We start from the raw sequence: 18,544 nt of genomic DNA, 5'->3' as shown, positions 1-18,544 counted from the left end.
CCCGCCCGCAGCACGCCCCGCCGGGCATCCCCGCCCCTCCGCATCCCGCCGCTGCCGCTCCGCATCCCCGCGTCCCCGCCGCTCCGCATCCTCGCCCCGCCCGCCCCGCCCCGCGGGCTGATTTACGGCTCTGCTGAAAACGCCGCCCCGCTGCCGCCACCAGCAACAAGTCGGGTAAGTGCGGCGACCTTGCGGGCGGCCGAGGCCCGCGCCGAGCCGGGGCCCGGCGCCGCTCCGCTCCGGCAAGGCCCGGGCGGCGGCCGAGGCGAGCGGAGCCGCGCCGCGGCGAGCGGAGCCGGCGGGGCCGTGCGGCCGGAGCGCCGCGCCGGGTGGGCGCGTCCCCGGGCGGAGATGGCGCGGTACCCCTGAGGAATCGCCGGGAAAGTTTCCCAAGTTTCCCGTGGGGCGCGGACGTGAGCTGTTCCCTCCGGCGAGGAATGCAACAGACAGCCCGGGATGAAGGCGGGCACCCCTGGCCGGAGCCGCTCGGCGGCGTCAGCCTCCCCTTCCGCTGCCCGCGATGCGGCGACCACACCAGGTTCCGGAGCCTCTCCTCGCTGCGGGTGCACCTGGAGTACAGCCACAGCTTCCAGGAGAGCAGCCTCCTGGCCAGGAGCAGCCTGTTCTCGCCGCTGAAGGACGCGGAGCTGGTGTCCCCGCCGGAGCCCGCAGCCCAGGGCAGCCCGGGCAGCCCCGGCGGCGTTGCCGCGCAGCCCGCGGGGCCCTACCTGAACTTGGGCGGCGCGTCCTGCGGGAGCGGCAAGGGCGAGCAGCCGCGGGAGCTGGCGGCGGAGCGGCCCGGCTCCTACCTGGCCAACTATGTGTCCGCCGAGTCTCCCAGCGAGGTTTCCAAACCCGGCCTCCCGGCCGCTGATTCCAAAGCCTCCTTCGAGGCACACGTCAGAGAAAAGTTTAACAGGATGGTCGAGGCCGTGGACAAAACGATCGAGAAGCGGATCGACAAGCTTACCAAAGAGCTGTCCCAGAAGACGGCGGAGCTGCTGGAGGTGCGGGCAGCGTTCGTGCAGCTGTCCCAGAAGAAGCAGGAGGTGCAGCGGCGAGAGCGGGCCCTGAGCAGGCAGGTGGATGTGGCCGTGGAGATGATCGCAGCCCTGAAGCAGCGGCTCAGCGAGTCCGAGGAGGAGCTTCACCGGAAAGAGGAGTAAGTGGGGAGGCGAGTGCCGGTGGCTTGGCGAGGGCTGGACAGCTCCTGCGTGAGTGACAGCCTTTGGGGGAGAAAAGAGGGAATGTCTCAGTGGCTTGCTGATTATGAAAGGGCCTGGAGCTCACCAGCTTCAGATCACGATATTGCTAGAGTTAGAGCCCATGTGACCATGTCCCCTGCAAGGCACTGGACAGCTCCCTGAGCAGGTGGCTGTCACGCTTGGCTCCCCAGTGACTAACAGGGCAGGGGACAGCTCCCTGAGCAGGTGGCTCTCACCTTTGCCTCCCCAGTGACTAACTTCTACACTTTCTTGTGGCTCTGGTTTCATGGTGATAGGGACAGGTAGAAGCTCTCATCAGCATGTAATGTGATGTACACTCACACCTTTAATTCATCGTCTTTTTAAGAAGCTTTGGGTGGATAAGTCTGGATGAAGTATGCAGTAATTCCTAATAGCACCTTTTCCCTTAAGCTTTCTCACTATGGTCAGCCTGTGGAGTGCCACAGTCTCTTGTGCATCAACAAAGCTTTACTGGAGACAGTGTTGAAAAGGCCAAGTCCAAGTAGTTAATGGCTAGTGTGTTAGATGGACACAGAACTGTGGAATTGCTTATATGGGATTGGGAAGCAGATGCCAGAGTTCTGACTAACCTAAGCCATCTAAAAATACATTCATGATGCATCCATTAAAAATGTAGTGATAGCTGATATATAATTTATACATGAACTACTTAGTTTATTCAGCACTTGCTGAAACCTTTCAGGCTTTTCAGAGCTATACAACTTATTTTAGAGAAATAGAAATAAAGAGCCTTGGTAATGGTATGCCTCTAAACCAATTCATCAGCTTACAAAAGGAAGATGAGAAGTGGTAGTTGCCATGACACTGATCTTACAAGAAATAAGGAAGGTGGTGTAGGAGTTCAGTGTAGGAAGTTTGGAGGGTTTTCATCATTCCTTCTTGTAGTCTAAGGACAAGAAAGAAAAGATGAGGATGACTCCCACATCAGTAGGAGCCATCTATCTTGAAGCAGAGCTATAGATTTTCCAGAAGAAGGGATACATAAAGGTGGTGGGATTTGAGCCTCTCAGATCTTCCTTGAAGGGATATTCAACAGAACCTCTGATTTTAAAGTATGAAGTGATCCTCATGGAAGGGAAAATTGAAAGACTGAAGGTGAAGGTGAAGCTGAAGCTGAATAGTGTAACTGAGGCAGATTTGAAAGTATGCTGGAGGGAAGCCATGAGCATAACATAGTTTCAAGCAGTTTTGGTATTCCCATCTAGCCAGACTGCCCTCCTGGGCTCTTTCACACTGTGAGTCATCCTATTTCCTCTAGATAAGTATCTTAGAGGAGGAGGGATTGCTCTGTGAAGGTCCTTCTTCCCTCTTCAGACTACCAGGAGACCTCAGGTAAGCAGCTGTCTTAGGCTAGATGCAGAATTTCAGCTATCTCAAGTTAAGTGGCAGAATCTCAACTAAAGGCAAACTAAAGGCAGATTTGTGTTTTAAAAATCAAGACTAGGATCCCAAAAGGAAAAACATGACATGGGAGAAATAAACCATTCAGTGGAACAAAGTCAAAGTTCTGCAGTGCTGTAGAAGAAGAAAAGACCTTGCGAGAAAAGAGGAAAGGGGCACTTGAGTCATCTGGGTAGAAAGAATGGGTATGGTACGGGAGGATGGCAAAGGACACTGATCTTTGAAAAGAAAAAGACAGCTCAAGTGATTTTTCACTGTATTAGGAAAAGGAACAAGGAAGAGGCCACAGGCTCTTTGGCAGACTACTTACCAACAGCACAGTCGGGCTGGCGTTCTGAGGCCAGAAAAGACTGAATACAGAATGAGGAGAAGTAGGAAAACATTGTCCTACACTAGGACATTGCCAGGCTCAGGAAGGGGGCAGGAGCTCAGATGATTGCTGTTAGAATTCTTGTCTTGAAAGGAGGAGAGTGAATGCATAAACAAATGATGAGGTAGCTCCTAGGTTGATGTTCCAGGGAAGGCTGAAGGTTACTTGGCTAGAAACACTAACCAAAAGAGGCAGCTGCACAAGAGACATCACAGAATACTTCACAGAGTATTGCTCTTTAGGGTTTTGCTTCCACTTTCAACAAAAAGAGGTGAAAGCAAGTGCAGCAATAGGAATGAGTGAACAGCTCTTACACAGTAGTGTGTTAATTTCTAAAGGTAAATGTGTCTAATGCATGGTAGCAGGTAGGATGGAAGAACAGCAGCCCTGAGTACCAAGGGGAAGAGGGCAGTCAGAATATGTTACTGCCTGTGTCTGTGCCCAACCCCACAGCATTGCCTCTGAAGTTACTCTGAGGACACTGGGAGGGTAGGCAGGGTGAAAGAATAGATTGAATTCACTTAGAAAAAACTGGAAGGGTGTTGGGTTTTTTTTCTCATTTTGATGATTCATTCATTTCCCATCTTAGGGGAGAACAAGGGATAGTGCCATAGAAAAATGCACAGTTTGGCTTTCCAATTGAAAGGTCATTGTATAATTAGCAAATTGAGAAGGAAGGTAGGTATAAAGAATTGTTTTGTAAGAGCAGGACAGATAGTTCTAGAGCAGCTTTTCAGAGTTGATTCTCTAAAAATGCCTGGGACAGTTAGCTTTACTCCAGCAGCAAGGAGGCAGTGGGTGGTGTGCTGTAGTAGAGAAGAAAGTTCATGACTTTGGTAACAACAGTGACACTTGTCTGGCTTTATCATGGGCCATTGGTAAACTCTGAGACCTGTCTATATATTCAATCCTTTGTGTGATCAAAACTTACTTGCTGTGCTAAAAAGACATTGTCCTTCAAAAAAGGAGGATCTCAGCTTTGGCTTTGATTTCTGGAAGAAGTCCAGATGATTAGAAAGCCAAACAAGACTGCATAATGGAAATTGCAGAAGCAGTTCTCACTGCAGATTGTGGAAAGTCAAAGGCATCCCTTAGGGACTGCTTTGATACTTGCTGACCTTCAGAAATAAATGCTTTCATCAGTTTCTTTGGATTTTTTTTTTCCATAAGCAATCTTGTGAATATGGATAACTTTTTCCTAAAATTAGCATTGGTATTGAGCTAGTGTAGCTGCAAATCTTTTCCTCTTAGCAGAAAAAAGAAAGCACCTTCCCTGAAACATCTGAGTGTTGGTTTAGACCATCAGCAGGAACAGGGCTGCCCATTTGAAGAGCTTGTAGGATCAGTGGGGTTATTTCTTTAGACTTGTCAGTTGATTATTTTTTGTTTGTTTTAAATAAGGCCTTTAGCAGTCCAGCAAAGAAAGCAATGAAGTGAAGATACCTTTTTAGTTAAATTTTCTTTGTTTCCTTACAAAAACTGTAGTGCCAATATGCATGCAGGTAAGTGCTGATACTGGTGTGAGGCCCTTGTGGAGGTGAACTCTGTTGAGGGGTAGGACAGCTGGAGGTACAACACTGACTATACTAATACATCGTTGAAATAGTATTACTCTAAGCACAGAGCTGCTGAGCAAAGGAATTATTTAATTAGAAAATGTGCCCTGAAAGGGATTGTTCAATGTTTGATGAAGGAGAATGCAACTCAGAGTGAGCGCTGTGATCTTAAAGATAACACAGAAGCATGCCCAAAGGGCATAAGACTTTGTTGAATAAGATATCAGGAAAACCATTGAAAAAAACCAGCTATGAACTTAACTGCTAGAGGACATTGAGAGGCTTGTTTCTGGATGTTATGTAAGAAAATTGAAACTGGTAGAGTTTGATTTTCAATAAGTTTGAACAGGGTAAAAAGTGATGGTCTTCAGCTGGAATCTACCTTCAAGGGTAACTTAAACAGCTTCATTTTGTCTGCTAATCATAGAGTAAGATCATTAATGCTGTACCTTGCCATATCTCTGACAGTAATTGCTTTAACCAGTCTAATGCATTTGTTTTGAGACTGGTCATGCCTCTGCTCTGACACAGCCTGGAATGCAAGGATTAATTCAGAATAGCTGTTGTGGGCAGTAGTTATTCTTGCCAGTGGCTTCACCTTAAGTTTGCAATTAATGAAATTATCTGTGCAGATAGCATCTTGACAATGGCATTAAGAGCTGGCTTTTAGACATCACTGCAATTTGTGCTTTAAAATGGCTTTCCTTTAAAAAGGGATTTCAATTGTACCACAAAACAGTTTTGATTTGCTGTAAGACGAGTACAACTACAATTACACTATTCTTCCACCCTCAGTTTTAGGTAATCCTACTCCCTCTTTCCTGTTTTCTTTCATCTTCCTACTCAAGAGATTACTTCCCCCCACCCTGCAGCTGCACAGGTTTAAGCCTAGCATGGCTGTCCCACAGAATGGCTCTGTAAAATAAAGTTTAAAATCTTCAGCGTCGCCCCAGTAAATTCAGGGCTCAGTCTAGAACACAACCCACTGAATGGATACAATAACTGTCTGAGGGAGGAAGTGTGAATCTCTTTAATCTAATGTGCTTTTAGTGGTGTGGTAATGTGAAACCACAACCTAATGAACAGCAGCAGCCTTCAGGCAAAAACACCAGTTGGGTGATGGATAAGGTCAGTGGCATTAATACTTAATGAATTTACATATTAAATATTTTGAGAAATAAATCACTTCACTACTTACTGTGGTAGGAATTTTCCCACCTTCAGGTAAAAAAAATGCTTTGATTTTCTATTGATTTTAGACAAAGTTATGCTAAATGTAGTTCTCCAAAGTGATTTGATATTGGATGCAAAACCTGCATGGAGCCTCGTGCTCATCTCCACCTCCAGAGCAGCTGCAGGTGTCAGTGTTGCTGTGCACAGTCCTGGGGCCAGGGCGATGCATCCGTGGGAGGGCTTGGTTGCAATGTGAGAACTCATTAGCCCTTCTTGTCAGGTGTTAAGGAGCTGGAGCTGTCCCACCTTCTGCATCTAGTCAGTGTATCACACTCTTAGCTGCTGAAAGTCATACAAACACTGAGCGTCTCCCAGGATCCCTGTGCTGGCAACTGCTCCAGTAAACAAGAACTGCAGCTCGCTCATCCTAAAGGAGCGCTGAATAATCCAGTGGTAAAGGCAGAAGAATAAATGTCACCTAGTCAGCCTATGATTTATAACTTTATTTACCACATCTCAAGTTGTTTCATGGTAACAGCCTCCATAAAGAAGTTTTTGGGCTAGGCTGCAGTTGGGATGCAAAATGCCAAACTACTTAAGTCTAGTTAACTGTAACAGGTGAACTCCCTGGCAGAGTCAGATTGAAATAAAAGCTTTGGCAGCAAGTTTTTCTTACAGTGAGTTCTTCCCCCTGCACTTGTTTTTTCACCTGAACACCTCTGAGGTACTTGCTGTACTGCAATAAATTTCCCCTGGACTCCTCTGGCTCTTGAAGAACTCCTTTCTGACGCTGGCACACATCTCCTGCTCCTCTTGGACACCTCCCAGGTTGCATCCTCCATGTCTTTCCCTCTTCCCCTGCTGCTGCCAGCTCAATACACCCCTGCTCTCCAGGCAACAGGAGCAATTCCCTCTTCCTGAAAGGTTTCATCTGACAGGAGCATCCCCCAGGACAAAGCAAGAAATCCACCTTTGTCCCTGCTGCCCAGTCACAGCCCTGTAAACATTTTGCATACAGTATTCCTTAGTGTTGGTATAGTAAACTATGAACAGGTGAGATTACAGAAATTTAAGAGATCTAGGGTGCATCATCTACACCACTCCGAACATGTAGTGTCACGATCTATAAGCAAGTGGCAGGGTGCAGGGCTGGCTGGAAGGGGGCAGGAGTCTGCTGGGCAGAGAAGCAGAGCAGTAAAGAGACGATGCTGAGAGCAGATCAACTCTCAGGGAGAGTTAATAACTCCATGTAACCTTTCCTCAGTATAACAGAAGTGCTCCAGATGTAGAATAGTCAGTGCAGGGTAGCAGAGACCACTTGTTAGAAAGGGCAACACCTGAGGTCTGAGCCAGGCTTTAACAAACTTGTTCCTGTTTCAGGTGGATGCTGCTCACAAGGCTGTGCTGTCAAGACCCACAGCCCAGTGGGCCCATGCTGCTGTGCTCTGGTTTATGCCTCTACCACGTGGGCCCCACAATATTCATGGCTTCAGCTTCCCCCTGACTTCAGGAAGAGCAGTTTCAGACCGCTGTGAACATCCATCTTTCCACAGGCATGAGAGTAGAGAGTGAAAGACAGGAATCCTGTCATATAAGCCTCAAAAATTTGGCAGAGGTCTGGAGAAATAAACTGAAAGTAAAATAAAGAACATAAGCAAAAAAATCATCACAGATATCCAGAAATAAAATTGAAGGGAGAGGGTCATCACTATGGTTAAGAAAAAGTCTGGGCAAACTACAAGAGACAAGAAGGACAATTAGACAGATAAACAGCAGCTGCAGGAAGCTACAGGAGTTCTTTGAACCATTTCCCTATTGTTCATCGTGGGAGGAGGGTAAAAATACTTCTGGGAACTCCCTTCAGGTAACCAAGGCATAGCTGGGCATGGAGTGAGCTCTCTGAGGAAGAAGTGTTGGAGCAAGTAGAGAGACTTATTAGCAGTCACTCCTCAGGGCTTGATCTTGTTCTTCTGAGAGATGAGAATGAAGTGGAAACAAAGCAAGTAGCTGAACTAACAGAAGTGCTGCTTATCAGTGCAAGGCGTGTGACAGAGCCCTGGTGTGTGGGTGTGTTCTGGCTCCTGTCTTTCCAAAGGGAATTTACAGAGTGCATTTCAGCCCAAAGGAAAATTTTTAGATTAAAGTTATTAAAGGTAGGTTCATAGGCTGTACAAAGGCAGCTAAACAGAGAGAAGTTATGGATGTGCTACTATTGCTGCTAATAGCAGTTCTTACAAATAATGGCATGTAGGATGCCAAATTTCTGTAGTCTAGAAAGCAAGGACAATACTAGGGAATTTATTGACATTTTGAGTCTCTTCTCCTCCTGGTAGTCATCTAGATCTTCCTGAAAAAAACTCTGCTCCCCCCTGGCCTCCTTATGAGATATTTGTAGGAAAGGAATATCTGTTGGTGATTATTTGTGCCATAGAACTAATGCAACTAAGGCAACTAATGAATTGTTATGAATTACATTTGCTGAGATAATTACAAATGTTAGCATTCTTGAAACTATCACCCTTTTAGAAAAATTCCAGTTACTCATGTTTGTGGCCTCCTGCTGCAGCAAAACTCAGAAGCTGACTGACTCCCTGGGAGGGACATCCTCATGGTGTCCCAGGCTGGCAGCTCCCTGCTTTCCCACCTTCCCACTGGAGGCTCAGCAGCCTGCCAGGCTGTGCACAGCTCTTCCTTCCCAAAAGGAGAGGGCTTTGGGGCCAACCTGCTGAGTTGCTGTCCTTTCCCTGCAAAAGAGGACCCTGATGAAACGCCAGGACTTCAGGTTGCTCCTACATTAACCCAAAAGCATGAAGTGAAAGAAGTTACAGTGTGGTGACAATAAAGTCTAAAATTGACCTTAATGAGTTTAGATTGTCTTCTCCCTCAGCATTCCTCAGTGGCTCTGTATCATCAGGTTGCTCTGGGCAATCTAATAATCACTACAACTGTTCAGAGCCTTCAAATGAAATGGATTAGCTGAGCTCAACAAACAAGCTACCTCTCTGTTTCTTAAGCCAGATTTTATGGATGAGTTAATATAAACTAATATTCATCCATGTTCTTCATCCAAGCAATACATACTTGTTTTTACCTCATTCTTGCCATTAGATCAGCCATGCAAACAGAACTCTGCTGTAGCATGGAGCAGGCAGGCACAGCCTGAATCCTAGGTGGTGAATTTCCATGGCCAACCACTCCTGCCTAACTCGTAGCACAAAGCATCTCACTGTTGAAACAGCTATACTACATTAAGTCAATTAACTACAACTATGCTGACTTAAAACAACGAAACACAGAGAAACTGGGTTTGTTATAAACAAGCTAAGCTTTGAAAGGTTATTTCTGCCACAAACTGTTTCATAGTTTCTACTTAAAATGCTTTTTCCTCAGGCAATGTATTTCTACTGAGCAATCATGCCCTTTCTCATTTGGCAAGTTCCCTCAACTCCCACCCATTTTGTACAAAGCAAAAATTAACATGGCTTCACTGGCAGAGTAAAAAATATTTATCCAGGCATTTATTAACCAGGGAAGTCCTGCATGTTCAGATTTGTCTTCTTTTGTAGTGCATGCTTCAATCTACAACCAAACTTCTTCCACCCAAATAGTCCTCTGGAGGTCCAAGTGATGTCCTGATTACTAATAGTAGGTATGCAGAGAACTTAGAAATGAGCAATGTCTTAGCTGGGAGCTTTCACAGTCACTGCTGCTCTCTGTTTCTTCCAGTTGTGTTACCAGACAAATACACATTCCTAAACTCCTTACCTAAAACTCACTCTTCCCACACATGCACTCCTTGGTCTATAATCTGTAGATTATCTGTCAATGTCCCATGCTCCCTCTGGCTCCTGGTCATAACACTACACTTGGACATACTTGTAGGATTGCAGCCAAAATGAAGTTTTATGGCCACAGGAACTCTTTTGAGTTAGGAACCACCCCAGCAGCAACATTAAGTGATCATTGTTAGATTGTGATGAAATGAAAAGATAAATTTGGGAGTTCATCTGTTTCTCTTCATGTTTCAGAGCTGATATTCTCATGGTTAAGTAAAAAGACAAAGCAGCTACAGCTGTCTCCAGATAGTTTGAGAGGTGATGCTTAATAATATTTCTACCTTGGGATCCACTAAAGACTATTTTCAAGACACCAAATAATGTGAAAAAACCCCGCCCCAAACCCACTTCCCATAAACCTAAATTCAGTGTTCAGGTTTCCGGATCTTCACTTTGTCCACAAAAAAGTTGAAATCTTGTGATAATGGTGGAGGACATTAATTAGCCAACACAGGCTATCACCATGACAAACTGGAAAAGCACCAGTAATTTCTGACAATTATAAGACCAGGGACCTGCTGTTATCTAAATGTGGCCTCTTTGCAATGTTTCCATCTTGCAGAGAAGTTGTTACTTTCAACCACTTCCTGGAAGAAGCGGCAGAAAAAGAAGTGCGGGGGAAAGCCAGGCTGCAGCACTTCATCGAGAACCTGTTGCAGCGCGTGGATCTGGCAGAAAGGCAGCTAGAATATTACCAAAACCAGCAGATGGTGTGCAACCACACTGACATCAGCGAGCACGTGGTAAGCCAGCAGAGTCCTTGCCTTTGCTGTCGCCCTCCCCCTGCAGCCAGAGCTCTGGATTTTGGATACAGGTGGGCTCAGTGGCTCAGGCTAAGCGCTACTGCAGGCAGATGTGCATTTGTGAAATGTTTCTTTAGGTGTGTTTTATTTGTGTTTTAAACTGCCACTTTACATGAGAGAAAGGAGCAGAGAGCATAAGAGCAGCAACAGCCAAAGATGGTAGAGTGGAGAGTAATGAAATGTTTGATAGATATTTAAAATTTTCCAGCTTTGGCTATTACTGCTGTTGCCTTTGCCATTAACACTTTTTTTAATGTAACTTAGCAGTCTTTTTGGAATGCATAAAGATTTTCAGGAAGGACATCAATTCCTGTAGGTGATACATCAGCCTGCTGGCAAATCATCTTGCTTTTAGTAGTTACCTCTCATGGGACTCTTAGAAATGGTGAATGGATTCTCACAGGCCTGTATCCCACAGATTAGAAATCCAAGAACATTACTTGTTAAAATACATTATTTCTTTAAGAGCCCTCATTTTTAATACCTAAACTCAGTATTTTTCCACAATGCATTACACTTATATGACAAGTTTTAGGCACAGGATTTCCAAGGAACATTTCAGTTTAATTCAATACCCCTGCCTGTGCTAAGTAGTTGCTCAGCCTGGGATGTGAGAAGAAGGCATTTGATCATGCACAGCACTGAACAGGTATGCAGTGGTGGAAAGGAAAGGTTCCCAGAGCTACTTGGAAGACAGCAAGCTTTAGGCAAGACCTGAGTAAACACAGATGAGCTGAAATCCAGTGCAGGCATCTCAGACAGTATCTGTGAGAAGATTATGGGGCACTGTACAGATGGGCCTCAATATTAAATCATCTCTCTTGCTCTGGATGTGTTTAGCATAATGCCAGGCTCAGCAGTGTCCCTTGGGGAGGGATCTAATTTTTAAGGCACCTGCCCTGATTTCTGGGTGACTTCAGCATTCCTCTAAGGTCATCCATACAAATAGTGACCATCCTGACCTTCAGGAGGTACGGGAAGGAAACCATGAGATGGCTCCAGACACCAACCAAGACAGATGACAAGTCAGGCTGGGCAAAAATCCATCTGCAAAGTGTGGACAATACCAGGGACAGAAGGAACATTTACAAGAACATAATCATTTTCAGATGCCAAATCTGACTTGCTTGTCTCAGTGACTTCATTAAATGATATTCAAAGGCTCAGTGTAGCAGCTCTGATGAGAGCTCAATACAAAGAACCTATTTACTACTAAAAAAAAAAAAATCAATTTAAGCTGAGCTGGCATTAAACACCTCCTTTTCTGACCCACCAAAAGAGGGACTAGACAAAGTGTTTCCACACTGTGAACCAAACTGCTGTAAAAAATGAAGTCATGCAAATTTGGCCTGGCATTGAAGCTATGCTGTCCCTAGCTGGTCTCAGGATTTGCAGGAGGCAGAGAGAAATGGTTGTGTCCACACCTCCACCCTTCAGTGAAAGTCTGGCAGAACCAAGGGCTTGTAGCTGCAGTTTCCTAGCCACTTGTGTAAAGGAAATGTATCACTGAAAAACTAAAGGATCCTGAGAGAAAGTTAATTTCATACAGCTTATTCAGCCACTGCCCTTTATTAATTACCTTGAACACAAAAATTACTTCTCTTTGTATCCATACTGTTTAATCTAATGTGAAAGATCTCTGTTCAGCCCACACTTCTTTAGCAATTTACTTTGATTATAGTTACAATAAAAATAATGGGAAAAATCCAACCATTAACTCACACATTATGAATTTTAAAAACATGTTCATAAGATGAAAAAGTAATAATCTGTAAAAGAGATGGCTTTTTTGGTTTCTTTCATGAATGTTCTAGTTTTAACACGTGAGAATGGAAATACAATTTTAAAGATTGTGTATATTTTATCCTTGTACTTTAATTACTTGAAAATGTAATAGTAATAACCTGTTTTTGTTTTCATTGCAGTTTACAGACATTTCATTAAATAAGAAACCCAGATGCCTGTATGTATATCTCCTTTTTTTTTTTACCTCAGTACACTAAGTTGACATGCTTGCATTTCTGCTTCTAGGTTGGGACCTGCATGTGGTCTATATTTATGTCATGTAATTGAGGAAAATCAGATTTCTGCTAAAACTAAACTGGAATCAGATATTCTCTAAAGAAAATAAAGAATGCTAATTTTCTGTTAAACAAATTACTCCTTCCTGCAGACTATAATAGCCTATTGCAAAAATACAGGAGTTGAATCTCAGTCCAAGTTTCAGCTGAAAATATTTTTAACATTCTATAGGTAGAAGAGAGACAGTTGTCATTTCCTAACTGACAGTAACAATCATATAACCAAAGAAGTGCCCTGACAAAGCATGGGCACTGACAATCTCAGGTTACTCAAGCAGCTGTCCTGGGAGCAGCAGAACTAATTGGGGCTGGTCTCCCATGTCTTTGTGACTTGGTCATGAGTCCCAGCAGGTGGTTTGGAGCATCACGTGCTGCTTGGCCAAGTGGCAGTCAGGCAGTGCACCCTTCTCCAGGGCTGCCTTTCCTTGTGGGGACATGAGTTTAGGACTTTTTTCTCATTGCAGCACCACAAGTCCTTCTCCAAACACAGCAGAGTAGGAATATGTGTGAGGAGAAGTTCAGACTCTCTTACAGTCACTTATGTTGCAGAGCTGCTGCTTTCAGTGAAAAAGCATTTCCTGCACCTGGAGCGGGCAGCTTTGCATTTCACATGCAGTGACCTGCATCTTCCTCCATCTTGGGTACTTCTTACCCTGACTGTGAATTGGGGTCAGACATCCATCTTCTCTACCATAAAGTCATTCAATTTAAATACAGTTTAGTCCCTTTAGGTAGTCCCTGAGATCATACTGACCTTGACCTTCTGGTTTTAGTAGCTTCATTCAGTGCAGCAGGGGACTGCCTAACATCACCTGCAATAATTCCTGTATGCTTTGGGAATAAATGATGTTGCTTCTTCACCATAACAACATCTGAGAAAAACAGAACACTGCATCTTTAAACAAGTAATGGACTGTAAAAAACAGTACTCAAGAACTGATGGTAAACTGGAGTGGCCAACACTTGGCATTTACACAGGTCATTCCTAAACCCCAGCGAGAGGTCAGAGCCCAGGCCTGCACCAGGCCAGGATGACACAGTGTCTGCAAGCTCCAGCTTGGCCCTTCACAGCATTTCACACCCCTAAACCTCCCCCTAGGGAAATCTGCTGAGCAAACCTGCTAACCAGGTAATGCTGTTACATAGATAACGTTTAGTTCCTACAACATCAGGTGGCCCCCCTGCCTCCTACTTCCATGACACCCTTCTCATCTTCCTAAAGAGCAGGAGAGGGTTTACACTGTACACATGTGAGTAACCACAGCTTTTTCCACAACTGGTGTTGTCAAGTGTGCAATATGATTTGACTCCTAGAAGAAGTAATACCACAGATATATAGTTTTCAGAAATAACAGGCTATGGAAAATAGCCTTATGGAATCCCTTAAGAGATCAACTTGTACATCAGCACATCCGCTCTTTGCTTCAGTCAAGGGAGCTGGGTAGACACGAGCTGGTGCCTTACATTCATAGTTCTGCTGTTACACTAATGTATCTGCTGTAAAACATTTCAAGATTATGTTTAAAAGGACTATAATGATCTTAGCTGAACTGTGGAACTGCAGTTTTGATGAAATATTTCAGAGTGAATGGTTCAGCCTTTGCAGCACTGGGCACTTAGCTGTCACTTCACCTGAGCTCACCAATTTCTGCAAATCTTGCTGGGTTTGAACCATCACAGAGAGAACAAAGAATTCAGCTTACTTTGGCCTTTAAGCTTTCATACCTACCTTCCCACCAGTTTTTGTATTCCCCCTTCTCCTTCTGTTTTAAATCAACGTCTAAAAGGGAAGCTAAAGTTTCCCTGGGTAGGTGGTCAGCACAAAGGCAGAGCATGGAGTTTCCTGAGCTATTGGCCATTTGTAGCAGCAGCTCCCTGGGGCCTGGGTGCAGTCCAGGGCAGTACTGAGGTTGCACAAAGAAGTCCCTACAGTTCCTGCACCTTCTTTCTACTCTTATTCTTCCTGCACCTTCTTTCAACTCTTACTGGTGCTATGTGGTCTTCCAAAGACCAAGGGATGTTCATTCTTTGCAGAATGTGAACATGTGCATCTTTAAAATCCCTGCAGATTACCAAGTATAGACCTCACTAAGGTCTCAGCACTCCAAAACCAGCAGAATGCTGATCAGAATGGAAGTGTAGATGAACACACATGAAGTTTGTACCAGTAACATACCTAGGGGTTATTTTAATGAGGAATGCTTTTGAATACTAAGGAATGTAATTCATCTTACAATTCTGTTTTTAACATGTAGTCTTATTCTGTAAAACAAGATTATTTTTGTTTTCAAAAATGTAAGGGTTTGGGATATTTTGGGGTCCTGTCAGTTTGTAGGACTGAATAGTAGTTATTAATAATCACTATTATTAATTTCAGGAGCCGAGGAAGTCAACATGCTTCATATAACATCCCTGATGCAAAGCCTCATTCCTTTCAAAAAGGAAGGATCTTGTTGAAAAAAGCAAAGGACGAAAAAGCCAGCTTGCAACCAGTGAAATGCTTCTATGAACCTGTTGATTGCCCAAGAGAAATATGGAGAGCACAAAAGAAGGGTGAACCAGTCTGCTCTGCCAGGAAAGTGAGTGCAAAATCAAAGATGGGTAAGAAGGCCAAACCGCTATAGGAACGGTGAGCAGTGTACAGCAGCACAGGAACTTGGCTTCAACACAGCAAATATTGAATGAAGTTAGTCATCCTACTTTTTTCCTATCCATCTGGCCATGCCAAAACATATCAGATATAATATATAGAAATATATACATATGAAAGTTTTATATTATTTAGTTATGCCATTCCCTCTTTGGGCGCTATAAAAGAGGTGACATTTTATTCAGTTTACATGGAGGTTTTTCTATTTATTCATGTATTTATTTATTTATTTAGTCATTTATAGAGCTTATTTTAAATGACTGCGGTTATCTTGCTGGGCAGTACTGTGGCTGTATGTTTAATTATTTTAGTGGCAGCATGCTCTAACCAACTGGTAATTTATTTTCCATCTGTGTTACTCCTGAAGTTCAGAGGAATCCATTTAATCGGCACCACAATATTCAATCTTGCAGCTTAGGTAGGTGTAAGATCAGTGACTAACAGACATACTTAGATGCAAAAGGCCTACTCAAAGTCACTTGAAGGCTGTTTACAGCACTAGATTGCTATCCTGGGTTTTTGGCTGTAAGCACGTTTCCATCTTTTATCAAATACATCAGACTACTTGATCCTGCCAGCAGCCACGTTGTCTATTTGGTACAAGTCTGGGCTCCTCTGAGGTGTCCCTTTGCAAGGAGACCAGAAGCTGCCCTGACACGCACAGGCCAAATGGGGCCAGAGGAGGAATTTCAGCAGCAGCTTATCAGCTGTGGTGCAGCAAGTGACAGGTTAAAGCAGTGTGTTACTGCATGGCATTGTGTTCAATGTCTGTGCTTGGTATCAGGCATGAGAGGCCCAAATAACCATGATTACAACCCAAATCCTTCACATTTTTATCTCTGAAGAGTCTTTACAGGGCTGAGAGATCACTGACTGTGAACTAAGAACCCAAGTGCAAGGCAGTTAGAGATGACTGCAGAACACAAATGTGTGTGTTTACACTGGTTTGTGCCAATTAAAAGGATCCTTATTTATCAGAGAATTTATTTATCAAGATCACTTTTTTGTGTGTACAGTATTATGGCAACATGAATCCTCATGCCATGTTTACAGATATGAACATCCTGATGATGTTACTGATGAGATTTGTTTTCTCAAGAAAAAAAAAAAGAATAGGTGAGACAGGTCTATGTGATTTATTTTTTAAACACTCATAACAGATGTAAATTGTTTATGTGGAAGGTGATTTTTACAGTATGTGTACAAAGATTTGTGAGAAATGTTTTTCATTTTTTATAACTATGTCTGTAAGCAGAACTGAGTATTAAAAGACAGTGTATCACTATGATTACTGCTGCAATAAGCACCCGAGTTGCAATATTTTTAAAGCAGAGGATGACCAATCAGTCAGCTAGGATCAGGTAACTACAGATGTCATACATTTGTCAGTGTACAGAGCTCCCAGAAAGTAGCAGAGAGAAGAAAGAGTATTATTCCTCACTTTTATTTTAAATAGTGTATATGGAACAATCAGATATATGTTTAAAAGTTTCTCAGCACTGTTTCAGTAGAAAGTCACAGTGTAAAACCAATTCAGGTATTTAGGTTGTAATGATATTTCAGTATTTATTTAACTATGTCACAAGGCCACACTTGGCCTCATGCTAGGCATTGTGTGTGGTGAAAAGGAGTTGTTCATTGTGTTGCATGGGCTTGGGTCAGATTGTGTGTTACAACTACTTTTATAGGCAAGCTAAAATTGAACCATTCCTGAGTTTTTACTTCCCCCATCCTTCCACAAACCTGAAAAAGGACCTCCTTTGAAGATAACAAAGGTGAACATTAGAAAGATAATAAAGTAAAATATATTAATTAATTTCTTTAGCCACTTGACACTGAAAGAATATTTTTATTTTTAAATGCCTATCTACTCTGTTAGTCACCAAAGTTAAGTGCAACTACTAGTTCACAAATGAGATGTTTATTTTATTATTTATCATGCCAAAATCTTGACTGTAAGTTTTCCTTTTGGGAGAGGAAGAGGAAAAGAGTAAGAGAAGTTGCATGTTTTTAAACTTTTCAAAGCCTAATTTACACTTACTTGCTAAACAAATGCCAGTTTAGTTAATTTGAAAGAAATTGGATTGTACTGTAATCCCAGGTAAAAGTTTTTAGAATATAAACATTCTAATAATAAAGATATATTTCTCAGTTACTGTGTCATTTGACTTTGTCAAATCCGTTGTTTCTTACTAAAGCCTCTGAAGCAGCACAGAAAAAGCCAAGCAGCAGCAGCTTGGACTTTGTTTTTTCCCTCAGATGAAGCATGGCAGTGAAGTGGGGTTGTGACCCTTCCCAGCAATTCACCTGCAGCCTGCTGCTGCACCTTGCCTGCACAGCTCACAGGTGTCACCTGCTGCTCTCCTACTGTAATGTGCTTGAAAAGCATTCTGCAGGTGACCCCCAGGGTCAGGTAACCTGCCCAAAGCAGAGGCAAGGGGAGTGGAGGGAAGGGTCAGGCAAATTTAGGGCAGAGGGGCTCCCAGGGAATGTCAGTGATGGTGTCTCCTCACACACTGCCAGTTGCAGAGCCATCATTTCATCTGGTATCTCCTGGTTAGACTTGGACAGAGATGTTTTCCCATGGGGAACCAGGTTCCTGTCTCATTAACAGAGACAATAATTGAGAAGAATAGGTACCACCAGGCTGAGTGTAACCAGTTTTAGCTTGTGGGGACTTCTGAAGTCAGGAAATGTCAATTTTAAAATATTTTTTAAATCTGAAAGTGTTCTGACAAAGTTGACCACTCACCTTTGAAAATCAATTTGAAGCAGAATTACCATGTTTTGCCCTTTGAGACACTTTGAAGGCTCCTTGATAGGTTGTATGCTGACCTCAAAGTGAATTTCATTAGGACCTGGATGCCTCATTCCCATATAATTTTTTTAAATCCCACCTCATTTATTACTAAAAATATCTCAGAGCAGTATATGTACTGGCTGGGCTTTACAGGTGAGCTTTCTGCTTAAAACAAAATGTTCTGACAGACATGTGACATTATAGGCCAGGAAAACAAGGGACTAATTGAAACGCAGACCTTTAATTAGAGCTATACATAGAAAAACCCAATCACTTTGAGATGCTCCTGCCAGTTGAAGAGAGAGCATGTTTTCAGAGCACTTAATGACATCTGATCCCTCCCCCCAGCTCTGACTCAGTAGTAACAACAGCCTCCCCCTACTCAGAAGATCTGAACACATTTGTTTTGTTTCAAGGAGAGTTACTGCAAATATTCAGTGGGATATTCATATTCAAAGAGATGGGCACCATTTCGAGCAGGTACTAGGTCAAATAAATGGTCACTTCTATCATCCCTAATAATCCTTCCAATGCCACTGCCTCTTTCAAGCTACTTGAGCAAAATCCAGCTCTTCTCTCGTTATTCTGCGTCATCAGATAGTTGCCTCTATTTGTTCTTACCTCAGA

At 43.5% G+C, this 18,544-nt stretch overlaps 2 protein-coding genes across 3 annotated transcripts in view; one reads left to right on the top strand and one right to left on the bottom strand.

Moving 5' to 3' along the window:
• The window catches only part of RTKN2 (rhotekin 2), a 171,186-nt gene that overhangs the window by 51,799 nt on the left and 100,843 nt on the right, over window positions 1–18,544 (bottom strand). For both annotated transcript variants that reach the window (XM_064429953.1, XM_064429954.1), the window contains exon 8: window positions 971–1,226. The gene's annotated coding sequence lies outside the window, so the exon portion shown is untranslated. The remainder of the gene's footprint in view (window positions 1–970; window positions 1,227–18,544) is intronic.
• ZNF365 (zinc finger protein 365) lies at window positions 60–17,268 on the top strand. The gene is made up of 4 exons (XM_064429963.1): window positions 60–1,162; window positions 10,146–10,326; window positions 12,312–12,349; window positions 14,845–17,268. Exons 1-4 carry the CDS (start codon window positions 438–440, stop codon window positions 15,089–15,091), a joined length of 1,191 nt encoding a protein of 396 aa, XP_064286033.1. The 5' UTR covers window positions 60–437; the 3' UTR covers window positions 15,092–17,268.

The sequence above is a fragment of the Passer domesticus genome, chromosome 8, assembly GCF_036417665.1.
Source record: "Passer domesticus isolate bPasDom1 chromosome 8, bPasDom1.hap1, whole genome shotgun sequence".
Lineage (NCBI taxonomy): Eukaryota > Metazoa > Chordata > Aves > Passeriformes > Passeridae > Passer > Passer domesticus.
This window is presented reverse-complemented; position numbering and strand designations above follow the sequence as displayed.

What these genes read in the sequence shown, in the direction of transcription:
- ZNF365 (XM_064429963.1), top strand. Translation starts at nt 438, where the DNA reads ATGCAACAGACAGCCCGGGATGAAGGCGGGCACCCCTGGCCGGAGCCG. An exon ending in GAGCTTCACCGGAAAGAGGA is followed by an intron (nt 1,163 to 10,145) that starts GTAAGTGGGGAG and finishes TCCATCTTGCAG; the next exon opens with AGAAGTTGTTACTTTCAACC. An exon ending in CTGACATCAGCGAGCACGTG is followed by an intron (nt 10,327 to 12,311) that starts GTAAGCCAGCAG and finishes TTTTCATTGCAG; the next exon opens with TTTACAGACATTTCATTAAA.